General features: G+C 23.2%; 2 protein-coding genes across 5 annotated transcripts; both read right to left on the reverse strand.

Annotated features, from left to right (window-relative positions):
• Positions 1-280: 280 nt before the first annotated feature.
• Positions 281-4,618, reverse strand: LOC122715091 (EF-hand domain-containing family member C2-like). Its single transcript, XM_043937016.1, has 14 exons — positions 4,565-4,618; positions 4,120-4,284; positions 3,831-3,978; positions 3,305-3,528; positions 2,979-3,221; positions 2,511-2,737; positions 2,187-2,378; positions 1,959-2,101; positions 1,551-1,747; positions 1,257-1,393; positions 1,065-1,178; positions 802-981; positions 583-685; positions 281-451 (listed from the first exon to the last, which is right to left on the reverse strand). Exons 1-14 carry the CDS (start codon positions 4,616-4,618, stop codon positions 302-304), a joined length of 2,277 nt encoding a protein of 758 aa, XP_043792951.1. The 3' UTR covers positions 281-301.
• Positions 4,619-5,275: 657 nt separating this feature from the next.
• LOC122714702 (extended synaptotagmin-3) lies at positions 5,276-11,844 on the reverse strand. Of its 4 annotated transcripts, none has more exons than XM_043936293.1 (16): positions 11,423-11,844; positions 11,190-11,330; positions 11,028-11,104; positions 10,864-10,930; positions 10,658-10,803; positions 10,461-10,581; positions 10,211-10,381; positions 8,172-8,266; positions 7,441-7,489; positions 7,266-7,355; positions 7,092-7,178; positions 6,842-7,000; positions 6,620-6,772; positions 6,434-6,536; positions 6,066-6,351; positions 5,276-5,964 (listed from the first exon to the last, which is right to left on the reverse strand). In XM_043936293.1, the coding sequence occupies exons 1-16, from the start codon at positions 11,753-11,755 to the stop codon at positions 5,637-5,639; spliced, it is 2,406 nt and encodes an 801-aa protein (XP_043792228.1). In that variant the 5' UTR covers positions 11,756-11,844; the 3' UTR covers positions 5,276-5,636. The 4 variants fall into 4 exon arrangements, with proteins under 4 accessions (XP_043792228.1, XP_043792225.1, XP_043792226.1 ...); XM_043936290.1 differs by having other exon boundaries at positions 6,413-6,536; XM_043936291.1 differs by lacking the exon at positions 8,172-8,266 and adding an exon at positions 8,865-8,956 and having other exon boundaries at positions 6,413-6,536.
• Between the last annotated feature and the right edge of the window lie 1,391 nt (positions 11,845-13,235).

Consider the following 13,235-nt stretch of genomic DNA (forward strand, 5'->3'; position numbering starts at 1 on the left):
AATCATCACTTGATATAGAGAAAACACACGTTTATTCACTTCAAAACTATCGACTATTATACTACGATTTGTACGATATATATATATATAACTGCGACACATGCAATTGGTGAGTAATAAAATATATTCATTATAAAAATCGTTATCGATATAAATATCGAGTACAATAATGAAGTGATAAAAAATATATGTTACACTTTGAAGAAATTTTTAATTTTTGTGTATTTTTTAATTACGTTATCATTATTGATCGTAAAATTTTGTATAGATGATAAACTATCGTATAAAAATATCATTTGATCTATCGTATATTTTCTATTTCTTTCGGTTTTTCCGTTTCATTCGTTTCATCCGTTTCTTCTATTTTGATATCTAAATCTTTTATAAGTGCACACCATAATATACCAGTCCCACAATCCGGTTGCTTTTCCGATGCCCACCAGAGAGCCGACTAAAAAATATATAACAAATTTATACACAATAAATAATAATTTTTTCATATTATTTCTTTAAAAATAATGCATAAATATATATATAATATTTAACGTTAAACAGCAATAAAAATAAAAGGAATAAAAATACCTTGATGTTTATCGGTAGAGCCGGAGGAAGAGGATCTACTTTTACATTCATAAATCTAAGCATATCATTATAATCCAATTTCCCATTCTCGTTCGTATGAATGCTGTATTATTATTAAAAAAAAAATAATAATGTCATTTATTGTTCAAATTATTACAAGTACGTATAATAAATAGGAATGAAAATTTTAATATTTAATATTTAATAATCTATACATACTGGTCAAGCATAGAATTTAAAAGTTCTACGTCAATTGGAACCTTGCAACCACGAAGAGTAATATATATTCTATCACGTGATAAAAATCCTGTTCTTCCTCTGTCACAATTATGTAAATCTTCTTCCAAACGATCGAGATCGTTCCACAAGGTTCGTATAACCTCTGTATGTATTAATTGTCTGAAAGAAGGAAAATTATCGATATTCCTAAAATATTTAAGGAATTTTATATCGCTATTTTTAACATATTTCAATTGGTTTACCTTATGAATTCCCGAGTATGAAATTCTTTCTTCTCGTGAGACGAGTAATGTCGAGCAATTGTAATTATTTCGTGTTCCGTTATATCATCTTTTAAATATTGAAGCAAGATTTCTCTGGGAAAAAATTAGTAGAATATTATTTTAAAAATAATTAACCAATAATTCGAGCAATCAATTCGAGACTTAAAATACCTGAGTTTTTCGTATGGCAATATTTGATCCTCATCGTTTAATTTCTCTGTTGTATAAAGTTGTATAAATTCCTTATAAACTGGTTTCAACGCTGCCCGTATCTTTTCTAGGATTAATTTTGCGTTAGCTTTTGGAAACTGGAAAAAAGAAAAAGAAAAAAAAATCGTAAGAGAAACGTTTATATTTCAACGACTTATCAGCGTCGAATTTGTAAGGGAACGTTTAATCGCGCGTTTTAAAGCTCAAAACTGTAGGAACAGTAAAAACAGTGAAACGTGGTATAAATTATTGAACCTTATCGCAATGTAACTCCATGTAACGAAGAGCATAAATGTCAGCAGAGATCATTTCGAAGATAAAATTGTTCAAGTTAAGACGTGCTCCAATATAGAAATCTTCAGGCTTGTAATAATCCGGTTTCTTGCTTACAAATATCTCTTGATTAGGCAACATTATTGGCATCCTCTTCTGGAACTCGCATCGCGTAAAACCTATAAATTTCACGAAAAACGCATAAAATTGATAAAGAAATATTCTAGGACAGTATTAGTAATTTTGTAATATTTAAATAAACCGCGATCCCTTTTTCCCCGTATAAGAGATTAGGCAGAGATTAAAATAATTGATCCAATTTTTGTGGCTGTAATGTTAAGAATTCAATAATGATATTGGATTAATAATAATAAGGAAAGAAACGTTTACCTGAATTTCTTTTCGCCAATTCATAGATAGAAATCGTATCATCCATAAGGAAAACCCTTACAATAAATATTCTATCTTCGTTTTCTGGTATATTCGATATCATTTTTGCTCTGAATCTTAAAACGTGACTGTTAAAACCCTCTCTACGAAAAAGAGATATATAGGAAAAAGTTATAAAATATATTTTATTTAATTTTGTTTTGCAATTACGCTTCTGAATACACTTACTTATCGTAATGCAAAAATTTAGTGATATCTTTTTTCGGTGGTTGCGGTATCATAGCAAAACAATTTCCGAGAGAATCTTCGTAAGTGCCGAAACCATTGTAAGGTGGAATATATTTTTCCATTTTTATGCAAATCTCATCACGTTTTCGAGGTCTTTCCATTGGTGTAAATTCGTTCAAACCATATTTTTTCCTTTAGAACAATATAAAGAAAACATATATATATATTATATTTTCAATTTATTCTATCTTGTAAATAATTAATTTATCAATTTATTGATAATAAATTAATCCTCAAATATTCTTTTTATATTTTTTTTTTTACCTGTAGAATTCCTTCGTAAAAGCATCCATATCTGTTATAATAATTTTTTTACCAAAAATATTTATTTTTGCACCGATACTAAGCTCATTTTCTTTATAATACTCTTTATTAACTTTTCCAGTGTTCAATGAATCTATCGTGTAGTAACCATGAATCATGTCCTCTCCCAACACATTCAGAACAGAGAAAAGATCACTCGTTCCAATTGGATCAAGTTCACTAAAAAACTGTCAAATTCCAATTTTCTTAATTTTTTTAAATTACTTAAGAACTTCATCAAATTAAATTTATAAATAAATGAAAATATTTTAAGAAAATTAATTTTATTTATTTTTTTTTTTATTTTAGAGATTAATTTATTATCTTGCAAATGTAATTCGTTCATCATTTTGTTCTAGGATAATGAAGTACTGTGACTTAAGGATAACGATTTACGTACACATCTTTTTAGGAAATACGAATTCTTACTTTAGGCACTTTCATACGTCGCAGAAACATAAGACCGGTATCTCGTCCAGAATTCTCTGGCACATTCTCTTTAATCTCCATTGTGTTGTCGCAAAGAAAATAATGAATTTCAAGATCATGGACAATGCCATAAAGACTATCCGTGTCATCCCAATAACCATAAAATCGAAGTACTTGTCTATCATATTTTAAAAAATCGCCGAGAGTATCAATCGTCCGCTTTGGATTCTTTGGAAATCTTTCCTGTTTTAAATCAATTATTTCATTAATTGTATAATCATAACTGTAATATATTTTATGATTGTACTTTTAATTATATAACTTGCCTGTTTGTGAAGTTCCATATGGGGATCTTTTGGTATTTCTATAGGATCTGGAACTGGGATTCCCATACGATTTAAAAATTGTCTTGTAAATTTATCGCAGTCTACAATTTTATATACTCTTCCATAAATTTCCGGTTCTTTACCGATATTTAAATCAATAATATCGTAGAATCTATATCTTACTGGATCAGGCATTGGAATTCTCTGTCTTCTTAATAAAATACCTATATATATATGTTTTATTTTTTAATATGAAATGTTATTTATAACAAAAAAATTATATAATTTAATTGTATTTATATATTATATAATTAAGTGAAATAATTTTTTATGCAAAAAAATAAATTATAAATTTTCATATAAAATGTTATTATGCTTAGAAGAAATCCAATAATAAGAATAATGAGAAAAATAATAAATAAAACAAATATCTCGCAAAAGTTATTAAATCATTTACAAAATAACTAAAAAAAATATTAATAAAAATATAGCAACAAAAAATACTGAAGAAAATGCACCGTTAAACCTTGCTCAAGACCACTATTAATCACGGAAGGTTCAGAAATTTTCATTGTTCCATCCTCCAAAAAGAAACTAATATTCACTACGCGTACTTGATAAGCTGTGTTTCTTTCATGAACCGATTCTTGAAAAAATGCTTTAAACATCAACCTCTAAAAAATACATTGAACCTTATTAAAAGTTTTCCTATAGATATATTTAGTTAATTTATAATTAACTTTTAATCAATTCGTATTAATTATTGCATATTATCAATATTAATTATTCTTATAAATTATTGTAAATTATTATACTTGGCCATCATAGGCAATCCAAGGAGGTAATTCATGAGCTTCTCCACGAGCATAAATCGATGGAAAATGAATAGGATCAGTTTTATCAAACTTTTCTGATAAATAATAAATTCCATCATGAATCTTAGTGAAAAATTGATTTCTACAAAAGTTTGTTCGACCAATCTAAACAAAATAATAAATATTAATTATTATAAAATAATAAATAGCAATAAATATTAATATTTATTTCTATTTTATTTTCTTTCTATTTCATTATTAATTTTTACATTACAATTCTTATTTTATGTTTCTTTTTGATTAATCTATTTTAAATATTATAAATATTTTATTCTCACTTATTCTCTCAATATTCATTTCTTACTACGTTAATATAATGTTAATATATTAATATATACGTATTGGTTAATTAAACATAAAATATAAGATTTGAAAAATGACTTACGTTTGTATCGAAATTAAATCCTGGAAGACATGGAAGTTGTGCATTTTGCTGCATTTTACAACCGAAAAACCGAATTAATTCATTAAATATAATTCGTTTGAACAATTGATAATCACTGTATGAAATCACTTTACGTATCTGGTATTGATGTAAGAATATGAGTTACTATTATTTACTATTGTCGTGTTTCCTTGGAGATATAAATTTCGGTCAATTTCACGAGGAGAATGATGAATCATGAAATATTACAAATTTAATGCATATATTTATATTTTATTATCATCAACAATTTACAATATTATACTGGTAATATTTTATACCAGTATTCGCATAAACATAAATTTATATAATATATAGCAATATATAATATAGCAAAAACTTTGGTATAAATATAACATATATATATATTATCTATAATTTGATTTAATAACTTACGCTAACAATCATCTTTAATGATACTGCTTTATTATTAGTTTTTTAATGTATAATATGAAGATTATAATATTAATTGGTAATTAATTTGTTATTTAAATTATATAAATGCTATAATAATAACAAATAGTAAATAAAGCAACAAATTAAGAAAAATATTAAGCAAATTAAAAACAAAATAAATGTTTATTTAAAAACCAAAAATTTTCAAATCAAATACTAAATAAATAAATTAAGTGTCACATAATGCACGTAATGGTATTATTATGCATGAAATTATAGCATATAATATTATGTATTATAGCAATAAAATATTTTAATAGTATTTACTTTTGATGAAACTATTCTATAAGCATAGATGACATAAAATAATGTGCAAAATAGATATAAAATTAGTTTTATACCAATGGACGGTCCAAGTATAAACAGATAAACATATTCATTGACAGTTTCTCAAAATTCATATTGTTTAATTGTTTTAATCCAAATTTTTTTAAAATTTGAATAATGCATAGAATTTGATGTAACTATATAATTATAAATATTAGCGTTTTGAAAAATCGCATTGTGGAAATTCAACAGATTGTCTTCGAAAACATATAAACAATTGGTCAAATCTCCACTTGCTTTTCTTAAACTTCTAGTCCTTAGTCTCTGGTTGTAAATCGTACCAGCTCGTGAATGATTTTGTAACATCAATTTCATTCAAATTTATATGAACTTGACCCATTACGTTACTTCCGGTCGATAACCAACCTTTTTGTGTACATACAGACACTTCCAGTATACGACTATTTAAATCAGCTTGAGAAACAACATATTCAAATTGTTCATCGAATATTGGATTACAATTATCCTTCATTACTGCTGTTTTACGTTTGGTTTCCTTATGACGATCAGGAAGAAGATATAGTTTTACATATGGATCTGGTATGTTATGCGGATCATTTTGTGGCAGAGGTAAATTACTGTAATAATGAAAAAATTATTAATCTAATCACTATAAATAAAAAACCATCTATTAAATTTCATGTTGTTGAATTAAATTTCACATTGATAAATTACATACGCTATTTTGTGTACGACAATTATAAATTTCTGTCTTTGTACGCTATAACGTAAAGACAATTGTATCCGACCTAGTTTAGCATCACCTACGGATGATGTCATATTTGGATTTCTATGAATTAACTGTGCATTTTCAGTAACAGAGGATGGAGCAGAAGTAACAACAATTAATTCCTCTTCTGCTGTACCTAGTTCTTCAGGTATAATTACAGTACCAGATTCAATACTCGGTGTTAAACTATTAACTGAATCTTTTGACGATTGTCTTTTCAATGGAGAAGAAGGAACTAAAAAAAATATATTATGTTTTATTGAATATAAAAAAAATTATTAAAATGATGAACTTACGACTAGTTGATAATGTATTACTAATATTTGATTCTTGACGTTCGATTTTTTTCTTTAGTTGGTTGATATCATGATCATCATCATCTTCTTCAGAAGTAGATTCAGGTTCCTCATATTTTAAAATCTACATTGAAATTAAATCCATAAATATACAGATATATTTATTATTTATAAAAAATGTATAAAAAGTTTAATATAATTTCATACACTTAATGACATAGATAATATTAATTTGCTATCAACTTCAGCCATTTGCAAATCATAAGGCTGTTGTGAAATTTCAAGATTATTTTGTGTTAAAAGTAAAGAAATATTGTAATTCATTTCACCCACTATAAGATTAGTTTTTTCATCTGTAATCTAAAAATTAATATAAATGCTTAGTATGAAAATTTGATAAATAAAACAAGACTTAAAAATATGTATAACCTTTATATGTAAAATACCAGTTTCTGGATTGCTAACTAAAAAAGTGAAACCTTGTTCCCATACTGGATCACAAGAACGTAACATAGTAGCTGTTCTTTTTGTATTTCCACCAATACTTGCTTCAAGATAAACATCAGGCTGTTTATTTCCTCGAACACACTATAATTCAATAATAACAATTCATTTTTTTTATAAAAATTTTAATTTTTTAAAAAATTAATTGTTAATTTAAATTAATCAATATACTTACTGGTAAATTTTTTGCTGAATCAATATAAAGTATAAGAAGAGCAGTACTCATTGATGTTACTCTAAGTTCTTGAGTTTCCACTAAAGCCTATATGTAATTACAAAAATACAAAATTATTACAAAATTTAATAATAAATATTAAATAAATATTTAAATTCTATTAAAATTACATACAGCTTTTAAATCAACAATATTTTTTGATAGTTGAAACCATGTTAATCGTAAATGAATCATGCCATGTTTTGCTTGTTCCAATGAAATCCACTAAAAAATAACATATGTATTATGTACATTATATATATATATATATATTAAAAATTTATTATTGTTATAATACTTTTATACTTACTGTATCAATATTTCCTTTCTTTTTCACTCTACTAACTTCAATAGTAGCCCTATGTTAATGTAAGAAAAGAAAATAAATATATTTATATAATATACCTTTATATAGTACTATATAGTACTTTATATGAATCTTTATATGATACTTTATATGAACTATTTGAAATATAAAAAATTATAGTAGTCATTATATTATTTGAAATGATAATTATAAGAATATGCTTGATGATCAGTACATTGAAATCCATGATGTATGAAATTTCATGCATATAAAGCAATCATGCAATATCAGCAATATATTATAATCTTTGACATTCTTTTTACAAATACATAAGCGATACATTCGTTTATGTTATATATACATTCATTATATATACATCACATTATGTATACATTTATAATGTATACATTCATATAAGCATCTTATAATATTTTATTTTTTAAATAATTTTTAAAAATATATTAAAATATATTATATAATTAACAATAAGATAAAAAGAGTAATATGGTGACATAAATTGTCATTCTATTATAATTTTACATTTTATAATATTCTTATAATATATCATGATTGTTTATCATGATTTTTAAACAATTTTCTTCAATAACATGCATCATAATAGCAGTAGAATATTTTTAAAAATATGAAACATCCTACTAATCTAACATATATTCAAATTTTCAAATGCATACTATATTTGCCTGGAATACAGTGCTTGCTACAAGTAGCAATACCTGCCAAGTGGATCATCTTGACCAGCGTTGTCTTTGTCAAAAAGGTGGGCAACCACTGTGTTGTAATAGGCTCCCAAGCTCTTTTCCACTATAAACTGTCATCATATAATCTAATTTAGTTTTTTTTTTTTTTATTCAGTCACCTAATCACTCTCATAAAATTAATAAAATTAGAATTAAAAACAAATTTTAAGATACTTAATTATTATTACTATTATTTCATTACTATAAGATTAATTAACACATGATATTAAATTTATTGAAATAAAAAGTGTAATGAAAAAATACTAGCATATCATATAATAATCAATAAATCAGGAAAATAATTCATATCATACTACCAAATATAAAATGAAAAATAAATAATATAATGATATAATAATTAAATAGAATGATTTTTAATAATTATAGTAAAAAAATATTTTGATTAATACAAATCACAAATATTATTATATAATTAAAATACTTTATAAAAATAAGCATAACAACAAATATATATATATGGCACATATTATAAGTCAATTATAGCATAGTTATAAAATTGAATAAATTTATAAATTATTATTATATAAATTAATTAAAAAATTATATATTAATGGCAGGTAAGATTTAAATATTAAGACAATTTCTGTTAATTGAAATTTTCAATTTTTGTTATACTATTAAATATTATACTATTAATAAATCTACTACCTGCCAAGAAAGTCATCATAAGGGATGGTTAATACATCCCTATCCCAAAGAAACACCATAATATTCTGCATTATGCATGAGTAGATCACAGCCTGTGTCAATATGATAATATTATGAAAATAATATATAAAAGAACAGAAGTTTTTATAAATCTTTTGTTTATAAATATAAATATATTATTACTATAAATAAATAATAATATCATATATATATATATATGTCATGTAAAATGATAAAATGATGATATGAATATAATTAAAATGAATATTTTAAACAATAAATAATATAATTAAAATAAAATAAAATAAAAAATAATTAATGTTATTAAAAAAATTTAATTTTATTCTAATGGTAAAAAATTTATTTTAAATTTATTATTGCATATTATAATATTTATATTGCGAAAGCACTATATGATTATTATCATTGTAAAATAACACATACACACCAAAAACCATTCATAAACCAGAAATTACAAATACTATACAATATTGCAACATTAACATGCTCCCAACTTTGCATGACTAACAATAATATTTTTAACATGCGATATACATAAATAATTCATTAAAATATATATTTAAAACATGAAAAATGATAAAGTTAAATTGAAATTGAATGATAAAATAAATTGTAATTATTTTCAATTATAATTAAAAAAAAAAAGATTTAAAAAAATTATTAATTTTTAATATCTCACCTTGAAAATAAAATTAAAAAAATATGTATATTGTTTTATTTTCATACCTTCCAAGACTTTCATCTCCTTTGGTGTCATCATAGTCCCATAGTAGTACAGTAATTTGTTGAGCGATGGCTGACGTCACGGCACACTAGTTCCACATAACACATTGCACATCACATACATACATACATACCAAAATATGAAATTAGACTGATTTATGATTTAAGATGCTTCCGATCTATCTATAAAGTAGTCATTTTACATGTAGTTTTAAGCAAAACGATAATTTATATAAATGGACAATGATACATTATTCATTGATTTACTAGGAAAAAGCATTAAAATGTTAGATCAGCAACATCTTATAACTAAGACAAAGTTATAAACATGTAAAAAAAATAATAAGATAATAAATTATAAATGAAATGATAATGAATATAAATAAATTTCTAAATGTTTTATTGTTCTTTTTTCTTTTTTTTTTATGCAAATTTTCAAATATTCATTAAATTATGTGCTTTTATATATTTAAATAATATTTCTTACCACATAAAAGATGCTGTGCTTGAAATTTCAAAAGACTTACAAGAAAAAATTGTAGCAAAGCACATGCATTAGATATTATCAATATTTAACTTCTTATAAAAAAAAATATACATACCTCACACCAGAAATCCCATTTTGGATTCACAGTATTATCTATAGTTTTTGTCCTAAATTCTTGTGCTCCAATATTTATAATGGCATATGGGTCAGATTTACCTTTACCCAACATCCCTATGTCCTTTTTCATAAGATGTTTTGCTTCTACTACATGAATCCTTAAAACACCCTCAAAAATAAATATAATAATATTAAATTTTGCATTGATATAATTATATTATATAAAATATTATAAATATAAAATTTACTTCAGGTTCTGGTATTTTTAATGATTCAATTGGTATTGCTTCACTTAATGGTATAACAATTTTGTTTGGCAGTACTACAAAAGCTGCTATTTGTTCTACTATTGTTTTTCTTAAAATTTCACTATATTAAAAAAATATTTAATTAATTATATTTTTTAAAAAAATAAAAAATAAATTTGTTTAACATTTTTTCATACTTAAATCCAGGCAAATCAAGAACATCTGCAACTCCAATCAAATTAAAATTAATAGCTGGTGGATTTAAAAAGAATGCTTGAACACCTCCAATTATAGGCATTACAGGTAATAATGGTTTCATAACTATTCTCATCATTCCACGAATCTGAAAATTAATTGTATGCATATTAAATAAAAATTAAAAAACTTATTTGAAGATTCTTACCTGAAAATCCCTAATACCACCTTTTATATTTCCAACTGAAAAGGTAATATCACAGTCACCAGCATACCTGTAGAATATATTTAAAAATATATAAATCATATAAAATAATATAATAGAATTATATATAATAGAGTATAATAAAATTTATACAATGATTTACATACATAATATCTGTATCCATAATGACTTCATTTCTTGAAGTATTTTTATCATATGCTTTAATACCATAAATTTTTAAAGGCTATAATTATATATGAAAATTAATCATACTATTGTCATTGATTGATTGAAATAAAGATAACCATACAATATAAAAGTTCACTTACAATACGACCCAAAACCAATCTTTCAAATTGAAATCCTTTTATCTTAAATTCTGCCAATTTTTCTAATATAGCAGGTTCTATACTTTGTTTGCAAAGTTCACGAGCAAACTGATTAATGTTTGGCCAAACTTTATATAAAACCTTAGAATATAAAGAAAATTAATTATAACTAACGTAAAATAAAAAACTGATATATATGGAATATTCAAATAATGTAAAAAGATTTCTCATACTTTATTTAACCATTCAGCTCTATCAAAATCAGGAAAATAAACCCAAGAAGGTAATTCATCTAATCTGCTCATTATCAATTCTTTTTCTTTAGCCATAACACTAGCTTGGGCAGTAATTAATTTTAATTCGTTGTCTTTTCTACGCTCTGTTTTCCATGCTATCAAAGCAATTGGTCCAATCAACCATGCTATGTTCAAATTTAAATATCCCCAACTCCAAATAATACCAGCAGTTGCCAATTTAGTCAAAAATGATATGGTTAATGAACCAATATTCATATATGGCCAAGGATTTGGTTTAGATATTTTATTGTCTTCACATTTATTTTCCATTTTTTTTAAATAATAATCAATTTTCAATGTAATGTTTTATATATTATAATTATTTTTTATAAATATTTATACATAACTTTTTGTTATGTATAAAAATTAATTTTCTTAATTTTTAATTACTTTATTTATATTTTTCCTGCAAATATAAATTTTTTAATTTTTTTAAAACAATTTATAGTATAAAATACTAAAAAATAAAATTAAAATGTTATGATTAAATTATGATGTTTAAGCAAATATTAAACATATATAAAATATTTCATAAGCATTATTTTTATATAAATTAATATTTATTGAAAAAGAGAATAATCAAATCACATTGTAAAAAAATGATTAAATATAACTATAATAATATTATATAGTTAAATCATACTTAAATATATAATCATATATAATAATCTTAATACTTAAGAAACTAGTAAGTTGTTATAGATTATGATCAATATCAAAATTTCATATTTTTTTATTGATTATCACTGATATTAAGTAGTTACAAAATGATTTTATGATTAAAATCTAATTTTTAACATTGATAAAATTAATTACATATATATACAAATCTATACTCATTGACATTGTATTTTTTATTAAAATATACAAAATAAAAAACATAAGTATATCTTTAAAATTTTAAAGATTAAATTATTAAACAATAATTATGAATTATTATTTATTTATTCAAAATTATATAAAAGCAAATTTATCAATTCAGCTTTGCATTTTCGACAAAAAATGAATCATCAGTAACATATAATATCACTTATGTATATGTAATTCCTCTGTTATACTGTTTTTATTAAACTTTTATTAATAGTTAAAATAATTAAAAACAAATATAATAAATGTTAAAAATATATTAAAATAATACGAAAGCATACATAACATTACAAATGATATACGTAATACAATTGATATATAAAATTAATTTTATTTTATAAAGTAGATGTTTTCAAATACAAATTTAATTATACATATTATTATATATAATTTAAAATTAAATATAAATGCAGATGAAAAATTGTGCAAATTTAAAGTTATGTGCAAGCATTATTAGTTTCGTTAAAAATTGATAGTTTCATATAATTTGCTTACACTTATAGCCGTATACTTTTGTATAATTTATGAAGCCATTGTTTAAATCAATACAATTAAACGCAATAATACTTCTCAATTTAGCTTGAAGAGAAATAAATGATTCCAAGGATCAATCAATTATTTTATGGAAATATCTCTTGAAATGATTCAACTTATATATATGTAAGCACGATTTATTAGCAGCTAACTTAACACTCTTTATAGCATTGTGAATGTGCCAAAAAAATTTTTTTCTTATTATTTTGTAAAATGTATTTATATATTTATGATTTTATTCAAAATTTAATATTAAATAATTAAAATAAAAAATGAAAAATTAAATTAAAAAAGAAATTACATAAAATACTATATTTATAAAACAAAACAATAATTTATATGAATTATT

This window comes from Apis laboriosa, unplaced genomic scaffold, assembly GCF_014066325.1.
Source record: "Apis laboriosa isolate Shangri-la unplaced genomic scaffold, ASM1406632v1 scaffold34_cov151, whole genome shotgun sequence".
Classification (NCBI taxonomy): domain Eukaryota; kingdom Metazoa; phylum Arthropoda; class Insecta; order Hymenoptera; family Apidae; genus Apis; species Apis laboriosa.

Coding starts and splice junctions, on each gene's coding strand:
- LOC122715091 (XM_043937016.1), bottom strand. CDS start 4,618: ATGCAGCAAAATGCACAACTTCCATGTCTTCCAGGATTTAATTTCGAT. Junction 3,979..4,119: donor GGATTGCCTATGATGGCCAA/GTATAATAATTT, acceptor TGTATTTTTTAG/AGGTTGATGTTTAAAGCATT. Junction 686..801: donor TTAAATTCTATGCTTGACCA/GTATGTATAGAT, acceptor ATAATAATACAG/CATTCATACGAACGAGAATG.
- LOC122714702 (XM_043936290.1), bottom strand. CDS start 11,755: ATGGAAAATAAATGTGAAGACAATAAAATATCTAAACCAAATCCTTGG. Junction 10,804..10,863: donor GTGGTATTAGGGATTTTCAG/GTAAGAATCTTC, acceptor ATTAATTTTCAG/ATTCGTGGAATGATGAGAAT. Junction 7,356..7,440: donor AGAAAGGAAATATTGATACA/GTAAGTATAAAA, acceptor GTTATTTTTTAG/TGGATTTCATTGGAACAAGC.